Source organism: Myxocyprinus asiaticus, chromosome 37, assembly GCF_019703515.2.
Source record: "Myxocyprinus asiaticus isolate MX2 ecotype Aquarium Trade chromosome 37, UBuf_Myxa_2, whole genome shotgun sequence".
Lineage (NCBI taxonomy): Eukaryota > Metazoa > Chordata > Actinopteri > Cypriniformes > Catostomidae > Myxocyprinus > Myxocyprinus asiaticus.
The window spans coordinates 18,265,670-18,291,491 of record NC_059380.1 but is presented as its reverse complement, the minus strand read 5'-3'; the positions used below and the strand labels follow the sequence as shown (position 1 = coordinate 18,291,491).

Here is a 25,822-nt window from a genome sequence, read left to right as displayed (position 1 = left end):
GGTGTTGAGCGGGTAGAATTCAATGAAGCTGTCAGCTGAGGACATGTAAGGCGTCTATTTCTCAAACTACAGACTCTGATGTACTTATCCTCTTGTTTAGTTGTACATCTGGCCTTCCACATCTCTTTCTGTCCTTGTTAGAGCCAGTTGTCCTTTGTCTTTGAAGACTGTAGTGTACAGCTTTGTATGAAGTCTTCAGTTTTTTGGCGATTTCAAGCATTGTATAGCCTTCATTCCTCAAAACAATGATTGACTGATGAGTTTCTAGAGAAAGCTGTTTCTTTTTTGCCATTTTTGAACTAATTTTGACTTTAAGACATGCTAGTCTATTGCATACTGTGGCAACTCAAAAACAAACACAAAGACAATGTTAATCTTCATTTAATGAACCAAATAGCTTTCAGCAATGTTTGATATAATGGCAAGTGATTTTCTAGTACCAAATTAGCAATTTAGCATGATTACTCAAGGATAAGGTGTTGGAGTGATGGCTGCTGGAAATGGGGCCTGTCTAGATTTGATCAAAAATGACTTTTTTCAAATAGTGATGGTGCGGTTTTTAACATCAGTAATGTCCTGACTATACTTTGTGATGAGTATCTGTCTGTTGTTTACAGTGTCTTTGTCAGCTTTGGAGAACAAGTACATCAAGACTGACCAGGATTTGATGTTAAACCAAAGCCATGTGGGAAATGCATATACATTATATATATATATATATATATATATATATATATATATATATATATATATATATATATTAGTATAAGATTTTTATTTTATTTTTTACTTATAAAACCAACATGGTAACAATTATTACATTTCTACTAACTATATACACCTTTTAAACAGGATTTTTACAAAATTTCTTATTTTCATAATCTAGGACTTTTTAGCCTAAGGGTCATCTTGTGACTTTTGCAGTAGTAACAACAGGTCCTTGTTTTGACACATGAATATCATGCATAGAGACTTGAGTAAACAAATATTTATTGAAGGCAAAATACATAAAAATTACAACTAGGAATGTCATGAAGGATGAAATAAGACTTTCAAAGCAGTGTAATCAATATTTTAACAGATTATTTAACTATAATCATGCATGCTGATGGTTATCAAAACATACGTTTCCATGGATATAAAAACGAATAACTTTTAACATTGAGATACAAAAATAGTATTTACACCTCACCCGTCCACTGTAAGAAAAACACACTTTACAATCCAAGGCAGATGTTGTAAATTAAGTTTTTATTTTTTTATGCTGTGCAAGAATGCATAATGAGGCTTTATCTAACCACTGTAAAGAATGAATGTTTTCAAAAGATCAGCTTTTTCTCTCTTCAGTTTATAAAGTGACAAGCATCCCTCCCCCCTTGTTTTTTAGGTTTCTCAAACTAATTTTGAAATTGGTCCCATACAAATAATAATAAAACAAAAGGTGAACAGTGGAGGGGTTAAACATACCCAACCTTGTGAGAAATTAAAAAGTAATAAAAATAACTTGATCCTAATAACTATGGACACATTGCTGGGAATAATAAACACATTATAGTTGTGCTTTTTGTATATACTCTGGTCCAACACAGTGTCACATTTAGGCCCAAAGTTCCTGTGTGCCCCTAACAGGCCTTTCATAAAACACCTTTTAAAAATGCTTCTTGGATGGACTGCTACAAGTCTGCCAAGACATTGCTCATTTAAGAAGGCACAACAAATTTGAACTTTTTAGACAATAAAGGCCTAAATTAATTATTTACAAAGGTCAATGATGGAGATCATTTTTGATTTAAGACTTACAAGCATTTATCCTCACATGATGTGCACAATTCAGCAGGTGTTCTTATAATCAGGCAAATGTACTGTATATCTGATGACTGTCCCAATTCACCTACACTGCAGTTTCCATCACACAGTTCTCTACAGAGAGACACAGAGCACCTCTGAATATCACTCGTAAGCACTGAGAAGACATGTTTCTACATGCCTTTTTTTCATTTGAGACTAAAAGGTGTCAGGATATCCCTTATGAAGGTAAACAGAGGAAAGGCTTTGGCTTCAAGCTGTAGTGTACACACAGGTACATGAATACATAAAATATACGAGGCTTTTAAGTCGAATAGCTTAAATAATCTGCTATATCACAAAATAATACGAAGCCCATAGCTAAACATCTACGCAAAGAACAGGACAAACAGTAAACAGACAGTGGTTAATGAGCCACTGACCAAGGCCAACATGCAATGGCCCACAGTATAAAAACAATGCAAATCTAGGCAATACTTCACTATTGAATTTATACAGAAAAGATTGCATAAACTTGAAGGAATGTCTGTAAACATTCTCTGTCTAAAGATACAGTATAAATGATAAAGCTAGAGGATATGACAAGTACAACCCCACTGGGAGATACATTATACAGAGGTGTAGAGTTTAAGGCCTATACCATAAGCCTGATGCAATTATCCCGGTCTCCTGTAAGCATGAATGTTTGGCCCTGAGGGCACAAAATGGATCGTAAACTACAGATTTGCAAACATTAGTGGCAGATGTTTGATTGAGGTTTTGGAAATACTGAGCAGTAAGGCACAAATGGTACATTACGGAATCAAAGGCCTAAAGTGGTTTCCCTCTGCATCTACATAAAATCATTGTTTAAGGCTTAAAAAGTCTGAAAACTGAAGCATAAAAGATAGAGTGATACCTACAGTTATGAAAACAAATTAACCTGTGAACAAGAACCTAAAAATACAACTGTTCTAAAACTTTGAGTAAAACAAAACATTTAAAATAAACTAAAATGCCTCAAAGGAATAGTTCACCCAAAAATGAAAATTATCTCATAATTTACTCTCGCTCATTCCATCCCAGATGTGTATGACTTTCTTTCTTCTGCAGAACACAAACAAAGATTTTTAGAAGAATATTTCAGCTCTGTGGGTCCATACATTTCAAATGAATGGTGTCAGAACTTTGAAGGTCCAAAAATCATATAAAGGCAGCATGAAAGTAATCCATATGACTCCAGTGGTTGAATGCATGTCTTCAAAAGCGATATGATAGGTGTGGGTGAGAAACAGATCAATATTTATGTCCTTTTTTACTATAAATCTCCACTCTATCATTTTTGGCATTTGGCATTCTTTGTGCATTTCGCCATCTTCTGGGCAAGGAGGAGAATTTATAGTAAAAAGGGACTTAAATATTTATCTGTTTCTCACCCACACCTTCATTTCGCTTCAAAAGACATGGATTAAACCATTGGAGTTGTATGGAATAATTTTACATTTCCTTTGTCCTTTTTTTAGCTTCAAAGTTTGGTCACCATTCACTTGCATTGCACAGACCTACAGAGATGAGATATTCTTCTAAAAATCTTTGGGTTCAGCAGCAGCAGCAAAATAAAAAAAAAAGGCTTGCACATCGCATGAGGTTGAGTAAATAATGAGAGAATTTTCATTTGTGGGTGAACTATCCATTTTAATCAAATACTGCATTGATGGAAGTGAGCTTTGTGGATAAGACTCATTAAGGTTTAAAAGTGACTGGCCACTCCAGTCCCATTAAAAGTTTTCTCAAATGGTAGATTTGGAGAAGGAAACCCTAAGATGGTGGTTCTCTCCGAGGTCATGGTTGTGGAACTGAATCAGAGACTCGATTGCTTCATCCACTGAACCCATCTGAATCAGGGCCATCTTGCGATCCTTCCTGGAAGTTGACGGATTAGGATTCATGTTAAAATTTCTGCAAACAAATTTCCTAGAGTCCTAAAGAAAGTTTCCAACAGAATAATAATGGTGAAACAATGCAAACTTACTGAAAGAACTTGAAGTTCTTCACCAAAGCACCATTGGTAGCAAAGAGCATCTTGAGTTCATCCTCAACAACCGAGGGTCTAAAATGGAGGTATAAAGTTAAAGGTGAGACTTGGGTTTTTAAATAATAAAAGGCTTATAAAACAAGGAGCTGGGTCTGTAAAAACTCACGGGATGTTAGACAGGTGAAGTGTGGATGAGGGAGGAAAGATGTTGGAGTAGTTTTTGGAGCCTGGTTTCTTGAAGCGATGAAGAGGAGAGTTGCTGTAGTCTTTGGTGAGACCCTGGTCCTCATGTCCTTCCCGTGGCATCTGGACAGTTGTGTGTTTGGACAGGGTAATACGCAAGGGCCTGCCATATAACTTCTGCCCGTTCAGATGGCTCATCGCTGAAACATAAGTTACATAACAAAATAAACACTGAAAAACAATTTAGATATAAAGGGCATATCAATCCACTCCCTAGTTACATATGACATAAATCAGTACATAATGGCTGACGCCCTATTAGGCAGTGTACTTTATACTGAACTAGGACTGGGCGATATATCGAATATTAACAACATGAATCGTGAAGATTTTGCTGACTTTATAAAATAAGAAATATTGTGAATATCGCAATGATTTTATGGTGCTTTTTATATGGCCGTAAAGTTTCATAAAGAGTGTTTCAATAGACAAATTCACGATCCTTTAGGGCTGCACAATTAATAAAAATAACACCAAAATGGTAATATGGTCATGTCATGTGATTATAAAACCACAAAATGCTGTGGATTAAAAGACATTAAAGGAATAGTTCACCCAAAAATGAAAATTCTCTCATTATTCACTTACTCTGATCCCATCCCAGATGTGTATGACTGTCTTTCTTCAGCAGAACACAATTAAAGATTTTTAGAAGATAGATCTTTGTCAGGTCCTTATAATGCAAGTAAATGGGTGCCAGCACTATGACAGTCCAAAAGTCACATTTAGGCAGCATAAAAGTAATTCATGCGATTCCAGTTCAATTAATGTCTTCTGAAGCAATTCGGTATGTTTGTGTAAAAAATGAATCGATAATTAAAATGTTATTAAATTTTAAAAAGCGCTTATTTACAAGAGAAGAACAAATGTCACGCGAGAGTTCGACCATTTCAAACAGCATCACAGCCCTGGATGGAAGCACCGATTTAAAGTTAAAATAGTTTTAATTATCAAATTGTTTCTTACATAAACCTATCGATTCACAAGACAGAAAACATTAATTGATCGACTGGAGTCGTGCGGATTACTTTTATGTTGCCTAAATGTGACTTTTGGACCTTCAAAGTGCTGGCACCCATTTACTTGCATTATAAGGACCTGACAGAGATTTATCTTCTTCTAAAAATCTTTATTTGTGTTCTGCTGAAGAAAGACAGTCATACACATCTAGGATGGAATCAAGGTAAGTAAATAATGAGAGAATTTTCCTTTTTGGGTGAACTATCCCTTTAAACATGGTCTGTAGGTGATGCGATGTTCTGTGCACGTAAAGGCTCATGCTTCTAGCACTTTTAGAGCAGTTCATGTGCATTGTGAAAAATAATTCTGCATGTTGTTCAAGCATTCACGCAATTCCTAACATTAGTAACTGCTACAAGTTATTATACAAATTTACAAAGGCTGCACAGTGTAAAAGAAGAGGAGATGACAGTGTTTCACCAGATGCGGAACACTGAAATCTACACACTGCACTTTGTGTCAAAATAAAAGCTCCAGGTGAAGGGGAAGTAAATAGGATGGAAATATTACTTTAAATAACACAAATCTGATCATCAAAATAATAATTCAGTATTATATTATAAAAATGATCTTGACTGGGTCCAACAGTATTAATTTAGTATTATGCAATATTCAACTGGGTTCCAAAAAAATAAGTTTTTGCAAAAAAAAAAATCAAAAATACATATGAAGGTAATTAATGCTTTTTATTTAGATTACTATGTATCATTGTATATAAAACAAATATTTAACCCTCTATGGCATGGTGTTGCCCTCAGGCATCAAACTATCTTTTTGGACCTCACACCGCCCCTTTAATTTATTTTTATAAAAAGAAAATATATAATATCACCTGACATGTCTGTGTTCAATGAAATGAGGGGCTGAAGTGGGTCTGGCCTTTTGTCTGGGGGTGGAGCAGTCCTTTCAGGAAGAAAAGCCACATGGGACACAGTGCCTCCAATTGGTAAAATAAATATCACTTTTTAACATGTTTAAATTGAAATAACTTTATATAAAAAAATATATGCATGTGCATGAGCATGTAAAGAAGTATGTTTGATTGTTTAAAGATTTATTTTGTTTTTATTTATATACTAAAAACTTTATATACTTATTTATATTTTTTGGTTTGTTGCCAAACGGGCAACATTGTGCAGTTAGACCACTTTTGTTTGGGCAATATCATGCTAAAGTGTGGAGATGTGCTCGGATGCATAATTAGGACCATATCACCTGACTGCTCTACCGAAGAGATTGTGAAGGCACTGGCATGAGAATTGAGGAACATATGAAGCTGTATACCATCAAGTCATACATCACTGAAGACCTATGCAACACACACACACACGTCATTTGGATGTTGGTTTATATGTTTATATGAAATGTGAGAAACATTTATACATGAGGTGTTAGTTGTAATTAGTAGAGGTTTGTTTATTTGATTGTTTGATGTTTGTGATTTGTTGGAACCATTTGTGGTTGATGTTTGTCAAAATAAAAGTATTTCTAATGCATATATTGCTTGTTTTCCTTATTCCACTTATCATATGTACTATAGAAATCCTTGGTGTTTCAGTACCCTCGTAGCACATTGTTGCCCTGAGGCAACAAACCAATATCTGGTTGGGGGGGATTGGACGGACACATTTTATGATGGATATATTATCAGGGTACCCCAAGCTCCCAAAAAATGGGGTGAAATATCCCCCCCCCCCCAAAATAAAAATTCACACCATAGAGGGTCAAGTGCAGATCAATGAAAATGATTAGATCTCATTCTCTCTTCTGTTCATTTAGTGAAAAACTGTTGGGAAACATGACTTTTTTAAAATAGATTTAAATTAAATGCCTTTAAAATATGCAATCTACAATGCTGTTTGTATGAAATAGTTGTTGCTCTGGGGAAAAAAAAAAACAAAACAAAAAACGTTGATCCATTTCAGAGCAAATACATAAATAATACACACACACACACACACACACACACACACACACACACACACACACACACACACACACATATATATATATATATAGGCTGAAAAATATTTAGATATACAGAACTAGGGAGTGGATATATACAGGCCCAAAGTAAATCTTAAAGTATGAATTGCCTGTTCCTTGAGTAAGATTCTTAGCAAATAATTGTAATTTTGAGGCTGTTTACCGAGCTGGGCCTGCGTCCCATCAGACATCTGTATGAGAGCATTCTCCTTCTTGTTGAACATGATTTTCACTCTCATTACATCCCCATATACACCTAAAAACAGTAAAAGGTTATGTCAAATACACATGAAGCATGTTATGATCAGTCACACCCTTATCAAAACCAGCCTGTGCGCTATAAAATCTACAGTTCACAATCAAGTTACTCCATTATAAATCACACAATCACATGCTTTTCAGAGTACACTACACAAAGTGCCACTATTAAATCCTAATAACAACTGGTGTCTGTTTTGTGGGGTCGATCATATAATAAGGATGCAGGAACTTGCAAGTGTTTCATAAATCGTTTTAAAGTTTTTTTAAAGAAAAGACTATGCATTGCACAGAAAAAAAAAAATATTCTTAATCAAGAGGAGAGTTAAAAGGGAGCCTCGGAAGGCTTCTGAATATTTTGGGGTTTTTTTTGGTCGGTTTTTTTTAGATCATTTGAGTATACAACAGATTATCGGAGGCAGCCTGATCGACTGAGATCATAAAAAGAACTGTAAGAAAAAGTTTTAGAGGGGGATAAAAATGTAGCTTAACCAAAAAATAAAAAAAGAAAAAAAAAAGAAAAAGAAAAAAAGGACGAGCTTATAAAATAGCAGGAGTCTTGACTATTAACCAAGTACTTTAAACAGCTTTTCTCCAAAAGACATGCAATAAAAGATAAAGAGGAACAATTTTCAAAAGCATGCAACATTTTATAAGGTGCCAATTTGTTTTGTCATATCATAAAAAGCTGCAGCCTTACATCTGCTTTTCAAGGAAAAGGTGCTGTTTCACAAGAAGGCTGCAGTTTTTCATGACACGTTTTCATCTCACCACACCAAATACTGCAGAAAACAAGCGAGGCACTCAAAAGAATTGGGCCTCACCGATGCCTTGAGGAAATCAAAACAAATTAAAAAGACAGAACAAATGAGTGACAAATAAAGATGCTGAAGGATGACATACCGAAGAGAATAAAGAGGCAGTGGGGCGTAACTCTCTTTAAAGGACAGCAGAGGGGGCAGCGGAGGAGGAAGAGACAGGTAAAGATCGGAGGCAGAGTGGAGGTTCAACATATCCGAGGCAGCGAGGCAGTTCCACGGGAAATGGCAAAAAACGATGGTTGGATCATGAAGATGGTTAATGGATTGGGAGCATAGAGAGGGGAGGGAGTGGGTGGGGGGAGGAGAGAGGAAGAGATGTTTGTATGTTTGAATTGATGTTGGTGTACGATTGTTGGATGATGTTGGATTGTGTAATTGTTCAACCAGATCAGTAGGGAGAGGCATATGGTGCGTGCAGCCAGATGGCAAAGGAGAACAGGGTTTAAAAAAAATTTAATAAAAATAAAAGAGGAATGGGGTAAGGGGAACAGGGAGGGAGAAAAAAGGAGGTAAAAAAACAAGGTCAGTATACATAAAGAAATACAAAGTAAAAATAGTGCTAAAGTTAACAAAGAAACTTGACCAGCAAAATAATAATGTTCTAGCAATTAGTTACTGTAGTAAAAAACTGTAGTTTTCAACATGAATAAATCTGTTCAATACTATACATGTGTGAATGCATTTTCCTTTGGTCTGTTTACAAAAATAAAAAAAGGTAATATGAATATAATGAAAGTGAACCCTTTCATATAATTAAAGTAAATTAAGATAAGCGTACAAGTCATACGGACTACTTTTTACAGTGCTTAGTTGTCATTTTTTACGTTTAAAGGGTTAGTTCACCCAAAAATTTAAATTCTCTCATCATTTACTCACACTCATGATATCCCAGGTGTGTATGACTTTCTTTCTTCAGCAGAACACATTTGAAGAAAAATATCTTAGCTCAGTAGGTCCTTAAAATGCAAGTGGATCATGATCACACTTTTGAAGCTCCAAAAAGAACAGATAGAAAGCATAAACGTCATCCATACAACTTCAGCGGTTAAATTAATGTTTTCTAAATCGATACGATCACTTTTGGTGTGAAAAAGATCAATATTTAAGTACTTTTTAACTCTAAATCATCACTTCCGGTCAGTGGTATGTGCGGGATGCACACACTGGTGCGGGGACACTCGTCACTCGAGCGTGTTTGCTGCAGCTAGATTATAACGTGATGGCTTACGACGTAGTGAATCATAATGTATGTGTCACGTTCACTGTGTGTATCTTATCATGAAGAAAATTGTCGATTCAATCTCTATAAAGAAGAGAAAGTTTGTTTTTTTGTGAGTTAAAGATGGATCAAAGTGAACATTAAGGTGAGACATTGTAGTCTTAGCCCATTATACACTGGAACAAATAACATTTTTGATTAGTCTTTTTTGGCTTGTTTTCCAAAATAAATCTAAAACTCCTTTAAAACAACGTACATTTCCTTTAGGAGATATACTGCAGAAGAAAAAAACGTATCGGAGAACGTTGAACACTATATTTAATCAGGGCTCGACATTAACGCTTGTCCGGGACAAGTGGATTTTTGACTGGACAAGTGAAAGAGAATTTTACTTGCCCGACCAGACAACAAGACTGATTAAAACGTCAACAATTAAAAAATAACCGGCTGTATTTTTGATAGCCTAGGCCTATGTCACTTATTAGAAAGTTAATATTCTTATTCTGCTGTTGAAAGTAATCCAGAGCATGTAATTTTATAATTTGCTAGCGATCTAGTAAAAGCTACGCCCTGTTTGATTGACAGGCGGCGTATGTGTCAACGGCGTATGTGTGTGTGCTGAACATGCGCGTGTTCCAAAAATGCTCGCGCTATTGTGCACCTGAACGGTCAAATACATTTCATAATTATGCCAAAATGTCTTGGTGAGGTAAACACAGAGAGTGATGTCTAAAGTAAACGTAAACAGCGGAGAAAAAAGCGGATTTGTATTAATATGTCGGACTTGTAAGTATAAATGTAAGCTAACTGACCTGGCTGCTGTCTAGTGTGTCATTATAATAATCAAACAACCATAACAAGAAAACACTCACTGCTCTCGACTGAGTAACTTTAGTAGCTTTAAAAAGTATGAATGTATTATAATCAGTGAAGTGAAGACCAGTAGTAGATTTATGTTGCATTTCATTCTGAATGTTTACTTGAATGATTGATAGCCTACTGCTGTTAAAAACTTTTAAAGCTGTTAAAAAAGGCACTGAATTTTCTTAATTTGTTCTATTATTTTTAATCTATTTCTATTAATTGCTGTTTTTTATTGTTATTTTATTGCCGACTCTTTACTAGTCTTGAATAATTAAGAACTTGAAACCATTCTTCCATTATTAACATATTAGTTAGTGTTATTATTTGTTGTGGTTTTGAAGCTTGTATTGAGAATCATCAAATTTCACTACCGACAACTGAAATTTTGATCTTGTGATAATATATAGCCTTTATTGTACATGGTAGATCTTGCTGCAATAACATGATAAAAAAGTAGATCTCATTCCATTGAAGTGTGAGCACCCCTGCTGTTAATAATGGTGATGGAGGCTTTCCTTTACTTGACTACCATACGTGACATAAACTAATTATCATATGACAATAGCCTCCTCCCCTACCCTATGCAGTTTACATTTCAAGTTCAAGGAAATCCACTGTTAAAAAGTTTTTTTTAAAGTTCAATAAATGCATGATGATTCCAAAGTCAATGAGTAATCCTGTTAAATAATCATGATCTCAATATTGACCAAAATAATCGTGATTATGATTTTGCCATAATCGAGCAGCCCTAGAACTGACACGCGTGCAACACACCCGGAAGAGCAGCACTGTTTACAAGCAAGTAGGATGAATGCTGTACAGAAGCTTGGTTGGTTTTGATCTGTATTTGTATCGGTTTCTTTCCTCACAGTGGTGCGTTTGTGTGCTTATTCTGGATGTCTCAACCGAGAAAAGAACGTGAGATTACGTCCAGAACATGCCGACGCGAATACGTCACACGAGAGACCGCGTGATCTCCCTCTCGTGAAGCTTACCGGAAGCGATGATTTATAGTTAAAAAAATACTTGAATATTGATCTTTTTCACATCAAAAGCGATTGTATCTCTTTAGAAGACATTAATTTAACCGCTGGAGTTGTTTCGATGATGTTAATTCTGACTGTCTGTGATTTTTGAAGCTTCAAAAGTCTGATCACCATCCACTTCCATTTTAAGGACCTACTGAGCTGAGATAATTTTCTATTTTTCTCCAAATGTGTTCTGGTGAAGAAAGTAAGTTACACACCTGGGATATCATGAGGGTGAGTAAATGATGTGAGAATTTCCATTTTTGGGTGAACAAATAGAGCAGCCAGGACATTCTGCTAAATGTCTTTTGCATTTCACGGAAGAAAGTAATTCGGATTTGGAACGACATAAGGCAGTGTAAATGACAGAATTTTCATTTTTGGATGAACAATTTCTTTGAAATTTTCAGTTACAAAAATTATGAAATTTATTGAGGGGAAAAAAAAGGTCATTTCTTTGTACCTTCAAGTGCAACAGACCTTCAGAAAATACGATTTCACAATTTTACTGTAGTATAATATTTGGAAAGGATGAGTGAAACATGAAGTAAAGCAGCAAAATATTCAAATGAAAGCAACACAAGAAAACAGAATAAAGTTCAACCTAATGGCATCTTTTTATGCAAAACCCGAGGATGTTAGAGGTAGAAATAATAAACTGAGTACTGGAAGAAGGTTGAGGACACTTGTGTGAAAACAGACGCCCTGCTTTTTTTAATGGAAACTCTTATTGAATGACAATAGATCACAAACTCTTAAAGGAATAGTTAACCAAAAATGAAAATTCACTCATTGTTCACTCACCCTCATGCCATCCAAGAGGTGTAGGACTTTCTTTCTTCTGCTGAACACAAACAAAGATTTTTAGAAGAATATCTCAGCTCTGTTGGTCTGTTCAATGCAAGTGAAAGGGTACCACAAATGTGAAGCTCCAAAAGCACATAAAGGCAACTTTAAAAGTAATCCATATGACTCAAGTGGTTAAATCCATATCTTCAGAAGTGATATGATAAGTGTGGATGAGAAACAGACAATATTTAAGTTCTTTTTTACTTTCACATTCTTCTTCTTTTGTTTTGGGTGATTCACATTCTTCATGCATATCACCACCTACTGGGCAGGGAGGAGAATTTACAGTAAAAAGGACTTATATATTGATCTGTTTCTCACCCACACTTATCATATCGCTTCTGAAGACATGGATTTAACTACTGGGGTCATATGGATTACTTTTATGCTGCCTTAACTTGCTTTTTGGAGCTTAAAGTGTTGGTACCCATTCACTTGCATTATGTGGAACTACAGAGCTGAAATATTCTTCTGAAAATCTTTGTGTTCAGCAGAAGAAAGGAAGTCATAAACATCTGGGATGGCAAGAGGGTGAGTAAATGATGAGAGAATTTACATTTTTGGGTGAACTATACCTTTAAAAGCTACAAACTATGAGTGAATTTTACACACTTCTGAATCATTAAAAAAGCATATATGTAAGAAAGGGAAAAGAAAATACATATAAAAACTAAAAATGTATGTTCCTTGGCACAGGAAGGATAGGCATGAATCAAAGATAGTTTTTAACAATGTTTCCTGTTAACTAAGAGCAATAGCTCCATGTACTCACCAGGACTTGCCCTTTGAAGGACATAATGGCATAATATTTACTTCTGCCATTAAAAAAAATAAAATAAATACCATCAGCTTACTCCAAATCCCCCTTTATATTAGATATTTAAGTAGATGGATAAGACGTGAGAAGTGCTAACCTCAGGGTTCAGGTTGCTGACCAGCATGACACAGTGGCTGCCGGGGAGGGCGGGGAACCCCAGTCTGCTGGCAGCTGCAGCGGCCGCCGCTGCTCCAGGGATGGCCAATGAAGCCAGGGCTCCAGGGACCCCAGACAGGGTCAACCCTAAAAGAGACAATCAACATAATATTTCAAACATATATGCAATAAACAAGATGTTGTTTACAGATGAGCATCATAATATAATACTGTACCTGCAGCCTGCTGGATAGCAAAGGCTGGTGGAAAGGCGTGAGCTCCAGCATATGGTGCAGCAGAGATGATTCCAGGAGAAGCTGCAAATTATAAGGAGAAGAAAATTAATTAATGCACTTCCTGAGGTTTAGTTACAGCCAAAGGAGGTAGAATGTGACTACAGTTACTAAAGGCAGCCATGGTGTGATGCTCAATAGCAGGTTGGCTGTCCCCAGTGGGCAGGTCTGGCCGTGTGTAATCACGACTTTTGTCGTTATTGTACTTCACATTTAGGCTGGTTAGTTTGGAGAAACTGATACGCAGAGTGCAGCAGCCATTGTAGATGTTCTGTCCATCCAGGGCCTGAGAAAGAAAAGAGATCCACGTAAGCTGATGGTGTGACTCAAAGGAAACAAAAAGGAAGGAACTAGTCTACTTTGAATAAGCCAGCATAAAAATACTATAAAAAGATGGCTCCACTCACCAGCTTGGCATGTTGTGCAGTGAGACCATCCGCAAACTGCAGGAGAGTTTGAAACTGATTGTTTTTGGTGAAGGTGATCACCTTTAACACTGTGCCAAACTTGGAGAAGATCTGTAGAGGAACCATTCCACATATTTTAGTATGAAACAACTGTAATCTTTGATGCAATGCCAACAGTTCAATATATCAGAGTAGTAGTACTGGAGGAAGTTTATACCTGGTGAAGAACATCTAGGGTCACTGGGTAGAAGAGGTTTTCAACAATGACCCTCAAGACAGGGCTGGGACCGGTCATACCTGATGGGTCAACACCAGCTATGGACATGCTACCTGTCTGAACAGCATTCACTGCCTGCAGTGCTGCCTGTGCCCTCTGTAGTCACAGAAAAAGACAAGAGGTTATAAGAAGGATGTCATTTTAATGCTTGCTTCGAGAATTTCCGAAATTTGTAAATGACTGATTACATTCCTGTGTATCCATACAAGCCTATTTTGATGTTTTAACAAGTGATTGGTGATTTGTCAACGGAACAATCTAAACAAAACATAACGTAAATGACATTAGCTACATTTCTGTGTTTACTCAAACATAATGACACAGTTCAAAACAAATTAAAACAATCCTCCAAATGAGCACTGATGGGCTGCAGCTGTGGAATTCACTGCTAAAGACATTGAGCAGCATATAAACTATGTTTAGAGAGTTGCAAAGGAAAATGTGCAATGTGGAAAATGCGGCCACAAAAAATATTAATAATAATAATAATAATAAGATCCGCAGCAATGAGCAAACCAGACACTCCATCTGTTCAATCAAAAAGAATGCAGCTGCTCCAAATAACTCATCGTCATGAAATTCTGCTGTCTTTCTTTACGTAAAAAACATTTACAAATTATTCACTCTGTCAGAAATGTGGAATGAAAACCTCACACAGCCTCTGTATGTGACATATGTGCTGGAGAGAAAGTGGCTTTTTTTAAAGCACTTACCACTTGGTTTGGGGAGTTGTCTGTTTTCAGCTCTTTGTGGTTGGAGTACTGCATGTATATGGGATGATTTCTGATGACTGGCGTTACTGAGGAGTAGTAAGTAACCATCGTCTGTGCTGCCTCTTCTGTGTTCATTTCCAAGAAAGCCTGGGGAAAAAAATGCAGATCATGCAATTTGCCTTAAGCTAACGAAATAATGTTTGCTCCAATAGGTCTGCTCCAAACCCTAGTAGGTTCCCTTGCTGTTTACTCTCTACATAGGCAACATCATAACAGATTGAATGATTGAACTGAAACACTCTCCATGACAACTGTCACACTAATAGTGTTCCTCACATGAAGAGAGACTCGAATACCAATCTCACATGACTGCAACAATTTGATATAACCTGATACTCTAACAAGCACAAAAAAAATACATTAAGTACAGAAATTATTAAATTTGCTGCCTACTGCTTGAAATAGCCTTTTCATCATGAGCACACTTATGATGCTGCCTATGTAGTAGTAATGGATCAAAATTTCAGCTGGCGAATATTTTCGGCCGAAGATGAAAAAAGGCAGAACATTTTCATTTTCCAGGGCTCCGATAATTTGTATTATTGTCTGTCATAGGTGTTAATGTCAAGCTCCAATATGGCATTAAAAAAGCATAAAAGCACAATTGAAGTAGTCCATATGACACTTTATATTCACTTCATTTGCCTTATATTCAAAATCTCTGGAAGCCATACAATAGTTGAGAATCGCAGAGGATGCGTTTAATAAGCAAATATAGTCTGCATGTACAGCACGCTTCACTGAATGAGTGCTGCTCTTGAACTGATGCGGAAAAATGTACTGAGTGCATTTTTAATGATAAAGGTTTTCTTAATATGCTACACATTCTCAGTCTACTCTCATTTATAATGAAATGTGTAGTTACAGAAAAAGTGGTTTCGATGCATCCCTAATAATAACAAAATGAAGAATTTGTTCAGTTATTCCAAACAAAGTCTAATTTAAAATAATAATTTTCGGTTGTTGGCCCAGTGTGTCCAGAATTTTCGAATTCGGCCTAGAATTTAAATTTCGGTTTTAGAACAGAGCTCATTTTTATTTATTTTTTCAAGTTTAGGAAAAGCATTAAAGATTTCATAAATGCAAAATTCTAGAGTGTTTGGCGGAGGGCTAGATTATCTCCGATCATTTTCCGTTTACAAGCTAATGCTGAGTTTTATGAGAGAATAGGGAAAAGTACCTGATTCTTTCCCTTCAGCATGAGCAGATTGGTGACTTTGCCGAACGGAAGGCCCAGGGAGATGACCTCAGCTTCGTTGATGTCATTGGGAAGCTTACGAACATGTATAACTCTAGACGGAATGCCGGGACTTCTGATGTCCCCTTTGAACTTCTTGCTGTCGTTGCCGTTAGCTGCGAAGAGAGCAGATGATCAGGCCACATTGCTGGGACAAAACTAAAAACATCTAATAAGGGAAATGAAGTTTAAAGAGTATATACCCGCTGAGCTCATTATATACGGCCCACTGGAAACACAGGAGAACAGCTCGTCAGATCCTCTCTGAAAAAAGAAAAAAAGCTTTAGATCATAATGTGTCCAGTAACATTTTAGTTTTTACTATGTTTAGGCTGTCGGTTCTTAGATTTGCATAGTTATTTGTAACTGGTTGGTGGACAGATAGTGAACATAAAGCCTTTACTTTCGGATATGAACACAAACAAATACTGTCCTACTTTTAGCCTGAATGCCAACCAGAAGAGGCAAAAGGAAAGTTAGTATGATGACCAAATAAGGACAAGTTTACATCAGCAAAAACTGAAATACAGGAAATGGACAATGTGACAACTTCCAGCCTTCTTGTGCAAACAGCACAGCCTTATAAGAGGGTGGGGTCAGAGTTCAGCCACTACAGACACCCCCCACCCTCACCAGAATCCTATGAATGAACAAGAGATCTCAGTAGACTGGGGAGACGGGTGGAGTAACATTTCCAGGTCGTCGATTGAAAGGAATGAATGGCCAGACTGAATCTGGCCTTTCCTCTAAGGTAGCATGGTGAAAGCCCCTAATGCGTCTACAAATAAACCTCTGCAAACCTACTATTTTCATTGTTTATAATTTGCATAAATAGCCTACTTTTACATACATCTTTATATACTGTATTTTTCTCTTTAACTGCTCTAAGTGTTTGGTAACACTTTACAAATTGGGCTGTACTCGTTTATGTTAGTTAACATGAACTAACAGTAAACTATACTTTTACAGCATTCAATTAATCTTGGTTAACTGGTTATAAATGATGTAGCATATTTGCTTAATATCAGAGCATCTTAAGTAGGGTTGGGCGATACATCAAATACCTACGATATAAACGCAATGACTTTGCTGACAATATAAAATATTGTTAATATTGCAATGATTTTAATGAGCCTTTTATTTGGCCATTAAGTTTCATAGAGTGCATTAGTAGACTAATTTCATGATCCTTCAGAGCTGTATAATTAATCAAAATAATTCCCGATTATATGCGATTATTTAACAACAGATAAACATGGTCTGTGTGCGCTTCAGAATGAACCGGCGACACACTAATCTATGTGCATGCGCGGGGGCGGCGGGGCTCATGCGCTAGTGTTTTTAGCGCAGTGTTTTTCACCTGCATTGTGAAGTACTGCCGGTTCAAGCATTCATGCAATTCCAAACAATAGTAACCGCTATAAAGTTATTATACAAATCTACAAACGCAGACAAAGGAGAGTTTGACAGCGGTTCACAAGATTCGAAATTCAAACTGTCAAACAAACATTGCAGTTTGTTTCATAATAAAAGCTCCTGGTGAAGGCGAAATAAACACGACTGCACTTGCAGTGTCAAAATAAAAACCCCAGTTTGAAGTGAATAGGACAGAAATATATTAATTTATCTTTAACAAATCTTATCCTGAAAATAATAATAAATCAGCATTATATTATAATAATAAACTTTACTGGGTTCCAGAGTAATAATTTAGTACTATGCAATATTTATATGGTTTCCAAAAAATAAGTGAAGTAGTTTTTGCACACCTTGTTCATTCACAAAAAAAAATGTTTTAGTAAAATATATGAAGGTTAATAAGATTTTTATTAAGCTTCTATATATGATTGTATGTTAAATCAATGAAAATTATTTTACTCTCCCTTGTGTTAACTCTGTGGGAAACATGCCTTCATCTATTTTAAACAGATTTTTATTTAATACCTTAGGAATAATTCTACATTGCTACAATGGCTGTTTAGATGAAATGATGGTTCTTCTAATAAAAAAAAACCTTTATGCTATTTCAGAGCAAAAACCTAATTATCGAGATATATATCGAATTTTGTCAATTTGCTGAAAAATATTGAGATATAATTTCTGAAGCCATATCGCCCAGTCCTATTCTTAAGCCAAGATGACACATTTGTCAAATGACATGTTATTAAAATATAAACACAGTACTGCCAATAACATAAGCCTTTGTTTAATTTCATTTGGATGATTAAAACAAAACAAAAAAAGCTTTAAATGCCCAATTTAAGACAATCCAAAAAGCACAATATGGTTAACACAGTAACAGAAAGAAGGATGTTGGATGCATTAAGACAAACTATGTTCTGATGATCCAATCTTGCCATGTGTTGAACTAGAGTAAAATCAGCGTATTCAGCAGGACCTCCTGGAGCCCACGTAACCACACGCAGTCCTACCCACCATTTATTAAAATTCCACGGCAAAACAACTCAATGAGAACCACATGTAAAACAGAGGGGGGTGGCTAAACAACGAGCATCTGGTAAGACATCTTAACACACTAAACTAAGCTATTCTCTGAAGAAACAAACTTTTTAAGCATTACTCCAAAACAAGCAGGGCTCCAGACTGCAACTACATTGGTCGGAAATGCGACCAAAAATAATTGATTGCGACAATAATTTAAAACCTAATCACCATCTAATCTAATGGCATTAATTGATGCTCAAGAAGACAACACGCTACTGTATGCATACTATACTTTTTGTAAATATCTGTAATGTAGATTCTGAATAGCAGTACTAAATAAAAAAATATTTTATCTCTTATATTTATATAAATTAGGGGTGTGAACATTTATGAGACAAAAGGGAATGCAAATTTATATTCCCAACTACATACTGTTTATTAAACCTCCGATTAATGGGTTATCAGCTGTCTTCCTTTTCTTCGGCTTTCTATCTTGTTGCTGAACAACAATCTAAATCGAGCAATTCTGTGATTTAATGACTAAAAACAGCCATTTGGCACCTTAATATTTCAGTTTAGGAGCCAATGGTTCCTCAGTCATTTTTTTTAGTCTGGAGCCCTGTACTGTTTATGGATGGACTGGCTCCATTGTAAGTGCCTTACTGAAACCACTAATTATTTTTTGTGGAAATCAACATTATGCATCTGTAGATGCTCTAGATTGAGCTAAACTTGTATTGAACCCGAAACATTTCACTAACATTTATCCTGGTTCAAGGACTTCTATTATCCATGCATAACAGTAAACATGATTTTTGCTTGTTTTAAAAACTGAGTGACAATTTGAATTTTTTTCTGTGGTAATCGACAGCATGTCACAGAGCTTGACTTGAATTAAACCCGGAACATTCCTTTGAAGCTGTCAGACAGCACTATCACTGTGTATTTAACAAAGTTAAGCATAAGAAACACAGACTTTCAATGTGTTTAAGTTTTATTTGGTGTGGCAAGATGGAATACTGTGTTAAATAGATTAGTAAAGGTGTGAAGAGCAGAAGAAGGGGCGAAGACCACAACAATTCACAACAAATAAAATGGTTACCACAGCAGCTCTGATTGTAATGCGCTCACCATGGAGACCTTGTGTACTGCAGGCAACTGAAACCCAACCCAGAACTGAATACACAGGAACCATTATCATTATATGCCCAGGTGTGCCTTTCACCTACAATTCCTCTTCAGGCTAGCGCCTAGACCTCAGTTTTACATTACCTCATGCAAGAATAGGAGCCACTGAATGGTAATGGTCCATGTACAGGCTATGTATACAAATTACTACCTGGTTGTGCACCATCACAGCATGCTGGGAGTATAGTGTATTGTCAGCTTGCCTTAATCAGCATTTGTGGGGCACTAAGCTTACAACATACATTTTCACAAGATACTGAAAGCGAAAAAGACTGATAGCATCAAGCAAACCCCATGTGACCCATTAGCACCTCCCCCAGCCATCTTCTCACTGATCAGCACTGCTGAACAAACACAAGAGCTACATGTGTGTGCTGAATGATGAGGCAAACATATTTGCATTTGATGAATAGACATCATTCATCTGGTCATATCAACAGCCAAAACCAATCTCTGAGGAATTCTCTGAAATGGGTTCACTCATTATGATGATCTAAAACACCAGAAAAAACAATGACTAAGTTTAAGACAAACATAAAATCAAAACTGACCCTATATACTTTTTAAATAGATGCCCTTGGTCTTCAGTGCATGTCTCTCGTCCAATCAGTTTCGAGGACCAGAACTAACTGTTGTGTGTGTGTGTATGTAATATATATATATATATATATTATATGTACCCACATACACAAACACACATTAGGGATGTGTACGGATGGTCGACATTTGGTTAATCTTTCAACGTGCCACTATTTGAGTACTAAAAGCACTATTCGGTTATTCAACCGAAAATCACTATTCGGTTATACAAACTGATGGGTTTTCTGGGCGCGTTTGGTCAGTTTTTCCAAGTATAGGGTGAGTTAGAGCTTGCTCAAACATGCTTTTGTGTGCGTCTGTGCTGTTTGTCTATATACTGTTAAACACGCACTTGACTGACAGCTTTGACTGTTGCGCTGAATCTCACATTTTTTCTTTGAGCGTCTCACGCAGGATTGCCTCATTTTTAGATACCAAGTAAAGTTAAAAAGAACTTCCATTTTAATAAATGCATTTCAAAACAACTGCATTGTGTTTCATTCGTTGTGCTGCGTTCTAAAGTTCAGGTTGCAAAGAGGACTTTGTGACTGTTACAACATTAAACATGATTCCAGGTTGTTTTTCACGAAGGAAAGTTTCAGCACTTGATAAAAAGTAAGACTGATGTGTAAGAGCATTTTTTCCCCTTTTGCTCTGGTGTGCATATTCACGCACAATAATTAGACAAGTACGGTGCCATTTGATTTTAAACCATTTAAAAACCAAAGCACTCCAAAGAGGCTATTTAATTGCAGCAGTGTAACTCCATGTACATGACAATACTTGTTTTTGCTGCCTCACGGATTTGCCTGGGCAGAACACATATAAATGCAGTGAGAGTGATTTTTTTTTTTTTTTTTTTACTTTAATGCGAAACCAATGAAAAACCAGTTAACCATTTGTGAAACCTCGCAGTTAATCGAATGTTAAAAGCGGTAACTGAGCACATTGCTAATTATATATATATATATATATATCTCCTGTATATATACTGTATATATACATACATACTTAGTGGCATAATACTGATTACCACAAAAAATTATTTTGACTCGTCCCTCCTTTTCTTAAAAAATAAATAAATAAACAATTCAAAAACCAAGGCAGAAAATGTGAAGCTTATAATTTTATAAAAGCACTTACATTATTCAGCTGTTAAAACTAACGTGTAATGAGCTGAAAAGTTGTTAAAATCATCGGTTTCATGGTCGTTTAAGGGTTTATGGCGTTGTCGTCATGGCAACACCATTGAATAAATTGGATATTACTTTACATAGAAAAGAAAGCAATTTTATCACACTAAAATAATGTTAACACGCATTTTGTTCACATCATGTGGCTACACCTTTGAAACAGTGAGCATTTTATTATTTACAGATTGGACCCATTCTCTTCCATTTAGGGGTGAAAAAAAATGCATTGATGCATCGCAGTGCATCAATCTATCAGAGAAATTTTGATGCATCAATTACGAAATTTAAGAATTGATTATCATTATATAATAACACCCAATGTGTCCGTCTCATATTACACGAACCTATATATCGACCGATATATCACTTTTGCTGATTAATCAGCACCGATAACAGATTTCTGGAACTATCGGTTATCGGCAAAAATCCACACAGATAGTTTTTCCCCGTTGCGTCCGGTGCTGGACCAGCTGGGAAGGGTCCACTGTCATTATACAGTATGAGAGTGGCCTTTAGAGGCGAAATAAAACTATCACTTCACTGATGCCTTGTGGTGTTTGTTTTGACATGTGAGACTACACTCTGCATGGAGCAGAACACTTCAGATGCGGATTTAAAACATCAACAATGAAAAGGTATGTATACAGTACAGTACAGTACACATTCTCATATCATTATAAAATAATTCATTTGTTGACTAGATGCTGCATTAGTAGAGAACAGCAGCATGTTTGCCGACAAGGAAAGATGTTCAACTTGGAAATGTGTGTCTCACGATCCGAATACCACTGCTATCTGTGAATATTGCTACTCTACATACAACTTTGGAGTCTGGAGTAGTAGGAATCAGTGCAAGAGTAACACAATGTGAACTGTCTATTGAAGCATTTTCCTCCTCATTTTACTTTTGACTTAACGAGAATATGGGTCAACTAAAACTTTTGATTTATTTATTTTATGCTCATTAGTTGAAAATGAAATGCTCTTTTTTAACATAGGATAGGAATGTTCTATACAATAATACAACGGTGCTGAATGGTTTATGTATTTATTGCGCCCTCTTCTGGACTAAGGAAACAACGTCAATTTTAAAAAATCAGCTGACTTTAAAATATGAATATTAGTTCATATATATTCATATTTATATATTTACTTCATTTAAAAAGTACAATACATTTTCATGGTTCAGTCAGTACTGTTTATTTTTGTAATAAATTTCAGCACTATTTTACTTTGAGTGTTATTTTTTCATTCAGTATCAATTTTAAAAACTATCAGTTTATTAATCGGTTATCGGCAGGTACTGCCCAAGTTAGTTATCGGTATCTGTAAAAACCCACTATCGGTCGACCACTAATTGTAAGTGCCTTACTGTAACCCAGATTTTTTTTAAGAAAAGAAGAGCCAAGCTTAACTCGTGTTGAAGCCAGAATTTACCTTTAATCTTTTAGAAATCCTTAGGCATAGCACTGAAACCTTGCATAGTATAAGAGAACAAAGGAATGTCATTGACAACCATTTTCACAATATAAGAAACCTCTCTTATGTCCAGTACCAACCTTTTCAATTAGCATTAAACTTCGAAAAAGGGCTAGTCCCTGTACTCTTGTAACCCTCAGATAAATGCAGGTTTTATGCTACATATGTTACTGCATGACCTGAAACGTGTAAGTTGGTAACCTAAATGAACCTCATGAATCAGTCTTTTGTTCCACATCCTGCGGGTCCCTCCTCACTACCCACATACCACAGGAAATAATCTTTAATGAGAGAATGTGCGGGAATGTTCACATTGTGGCCTTGTGAAGGCAGATCCAGGCAGTGATTTAGAGACATAACTTCGAGTTTCACAACAGGCACAAACAACAGAATTATTATGAACCAGTGTTTAGTAATGCAATCATCTCAGGAATTTCAAATGCCTTTTAGGTGAAACAGTAAGAAACGTTGAGAAAGCATACTGTGCAATGACGCAATGTTAAAAGTGTCTGTTCTGGCAAATCCTCAATTTGCTTTAAAATTTTTCACCCCGCTGTTGCCAGGATTAATCATCTCTGTATGGAGAGATAAGTCAAGGTGTGGAAGTAACAAAGGTCATGTGAATTCTTTCAACACAGAAAGCCATTGCACAGTGCATTCACACAGGAAAAGGAAGATAGATCTCATTTACTTAACCAAGCCAAGCTGTTGTATGGCAAGTTGGAGGTTTAAGGACTTCTTAAAGTAACAGTCTTACCTTTGTACCAACTGCAATATCGTGAACAACGCTGTAAAGGAACACAGAGAAGGGAAAAAATCTGTGATGGGAACCACAAACAAAATACACAGCATGAAGTTGAAATGGGAAAGGGGAGCAGAAACTCTTAAGAGTTTAAACCCTTTACCATTCTGACCTTTTGCATTTGTTTAAGATAGACACAATGAAACAAAAGGTAAAGAAACAAAGCCTGTGAAGAACAGTTATGCAATTTCAGAATACATTTGAACCTTTTCTGTCTTCTGTCAGTAAAAATGTAAATGACTCTTTTACCTAAATATTAACCATAATGTAATATGTATTTAACTGGTGCCAATGGGTCTGATATTTCATTTGGCTCATGTTGGTTAGATGTTTTTCCCATTAAAGGAATAATTACAGAGTAGATTGAACCTAGACTGCGTAATCTAGTTAGTTCCCACAGATCTCCCTTAGAGCAAGAAATATGGGTGGTATTTTGGGTCAGTCAATGGTCTAAGATTAACCCCCACATCCTGTTTCACATGAACTCAAAGCAAATGCAATGCCGGAATCTCTTCTCTGGCTCAGATTAGCTCAAAAGTCCAAAAATGAACATAGCTGTAATGTTTAAAAGAAGCTTTAACTGTAAAACAATGAATAGTTAACTGTGACAATCACAAGTCATGATATATTTTGCCCAAGAGGGAAAAAACTGAATGCAAACAGAGAACTCAAACAATGGGCCCCCTTAAGACAGGGGTCGTTTTTTCACAATACTTGAGGTGGTTAAACTTCCTTAGTTTCTGTGTATGACATTACATGGTGCACGTCCAGTTAGTCTGCCTGGTTCATCCAGGTCAGGATCAGACAGTCTCATTGGACAACCTTTAGAGCCTTTCATCATGGTGGTAACCATAGTTTCCGTCAAATTGTCAGTTGCAACGGTTACTGCTACGGCAATAAAACTGTGGTAAAGCAACCATTTTCACCACAAAAGAAACAATTAAATGATACATTATGAAGAGAAAAAGAATAAACAATTATTCTAAAAGCTTTTTGTACCGTTTTACAGCAACTAGTTATGTTTGTATTTTGACAGAAACGATGGTTACCATGGTAATTTTCACACGCAAACACAGTGTACTAAGATACACAGTATGCCAATATTTCTCTGGATCAAAAAGTCAAATAAAAGAGTAATATATGGCGAGAGAAGAAAAGCAAGAGACTAAATATATACATTTACTCATATTAGAAATTTTACCCAACTCTGAGCTGTAAAATTTCAGACTTACTCTAATTCTGGGTAACTTGATCCCATAGGATACAATTCAGTCTCTAGGCGGCTGCACAGGGAAAAAGATGTCAATGCCATCACAATCTAACTAGACAACTTATCTCTTACTAATAAATTACTTTTGCCAAATTATTAGTCAGAATAATGTAGGTTTGCATCTTTTCGATGCTTGTCTCCCCCTATTTATACGTATCAAAGAATGCTGCTCTTCTACTTTCTGTTTATAATATCTCTTCGAATTGTAATCATTGCATATACGATGGAACAAGTCCTCTAGATGGAATTCTTAGTTGTTGGGGGGAAAGTTGAATCATGAGCAACTGCCTTATTTTAGACTGTAAAGCACGGACATCCATGCATGCATCAAACTATAAACAAACTATAGGCAAACCTTGAAAAATGCAAAAATTAAAACGTGCGTGCATCAGGCAAAAATCTGAGGCACGGGAGAACTACAGGGTTGTTTCATCGCAACTCGTGATGAAAGCGCTCGCGCTGACCAATCCAACAAAAACATGCATTACGGTTCTTAAACCTAAAGTTTTATATGTGTGGTTGTGAGGGATGAATATCGCCAGGGCAGTCTAACTTCTTTTCCATTTATAATAATGTAGCATCACTTACCCGTCCATTGCACACCGAGGAACAGCAGCTCTGATCTGCAACTTTTTGCTTGGCTGAGTTTTTCTTAAAGCGCGACAAAATGGCGGAGTACGTTGAGCGGAACCTCAGCGATGAGCTCAGTGATTGGTCAGCTCTGGAAAACAGTGGGAGCCTGAAACACGAGGTGGCTTGTGATTGGATAAGACGAGTTGAAAGCAAAGTACGGTACAGTTGAGGAGGGAGAATTTTGTGTCGCGCATCCTAGTATTGTTCTGAAGGAAGTACATTAAT

At 36.3% G+C, this 25,822-nt stretch overlaps 1 protein-coding gene across 8 annotated transcripts; it reads right to left on the bottom strand.

Annotated features, from left to right (window-relative positions):
• Positions 1–973: 973 nt before the first annotated feature.
• Positions 974–25,620, bottom strand: ptbp1b (polypyrimidine tract binding protein 1b). Of its 8 annotated transcripts, none has more exons than XM_051675605.1 (16): positions 25,553–25,617; positions 24,927–24,977; positions 23,650–23,680; positions 16,212–16,272; positions 15,952–16,124; positions 14,712–14,858; positions 13,939–14,094; positions 13,722–13,832; positions 13,426–13,600; positions 13,258–13,338; positions 13,023–13,168; positions 8,231–8,264; positions 7,233–7,325; positions 3,987–4,203; positions 3,818–3,895; positions 974–3,708 (listed from the first exon to the last, which is right to left on the bottom strand). In XM_051675605.1, exons 1-16 carry the CDS (start codon positions 25,558–25,560, stop codon positions 3,576–3,578), a joined length of 1,695 nt encoding a protein of 564 aa, XP_051531565.1. In that variant the 5' UTR covers positions 25,561–25,617; the 3' UTR covers positions 974–3,575. The 8 variants fall into 8 exon arrangements, 6 of the variants coding, with proteins under 6 accessions (XP_051531565.1, XP_051531561.1, XP_051531562.1 ...); XM_051675601.1 differs by having other exon boundaries at positions 13,420–13,600; positions 25,553–25,616; XR_007894979.1 differs by lacking the exons at positions 974–3,708; positions 3,818–3,895 and adding exons at positions 5,916–5,986; positions 6,299–6,392 and having other exon boundaries at positions 4,055–4,203; positions 13,420–13,600; positions 25,553–25,616.
• Between the last annotated feature and the right edge of the window lie 202 nt (positions 25,621–25,822).

Bases quoted from the DNA above. Each gene is read 5' to 3' on its own strand.
- ptbp1b (XM_051675601.1), bottom strand. The intron at 23,681-24,926 runs GTAAGTCTGAAA...GTTCCTTTACAG, and splicing joins TCAAGTTACCCAGAATTAGA to CGTTGTTCACGATATTGCAG. The intron at 3,896-3,986 runs GTGAGTTTTTAC...CCTCCATTTTAG, and splicing joins CTTCACCTGTCTAACATCCC to ACCCTCGGTTGTTGAGGATG.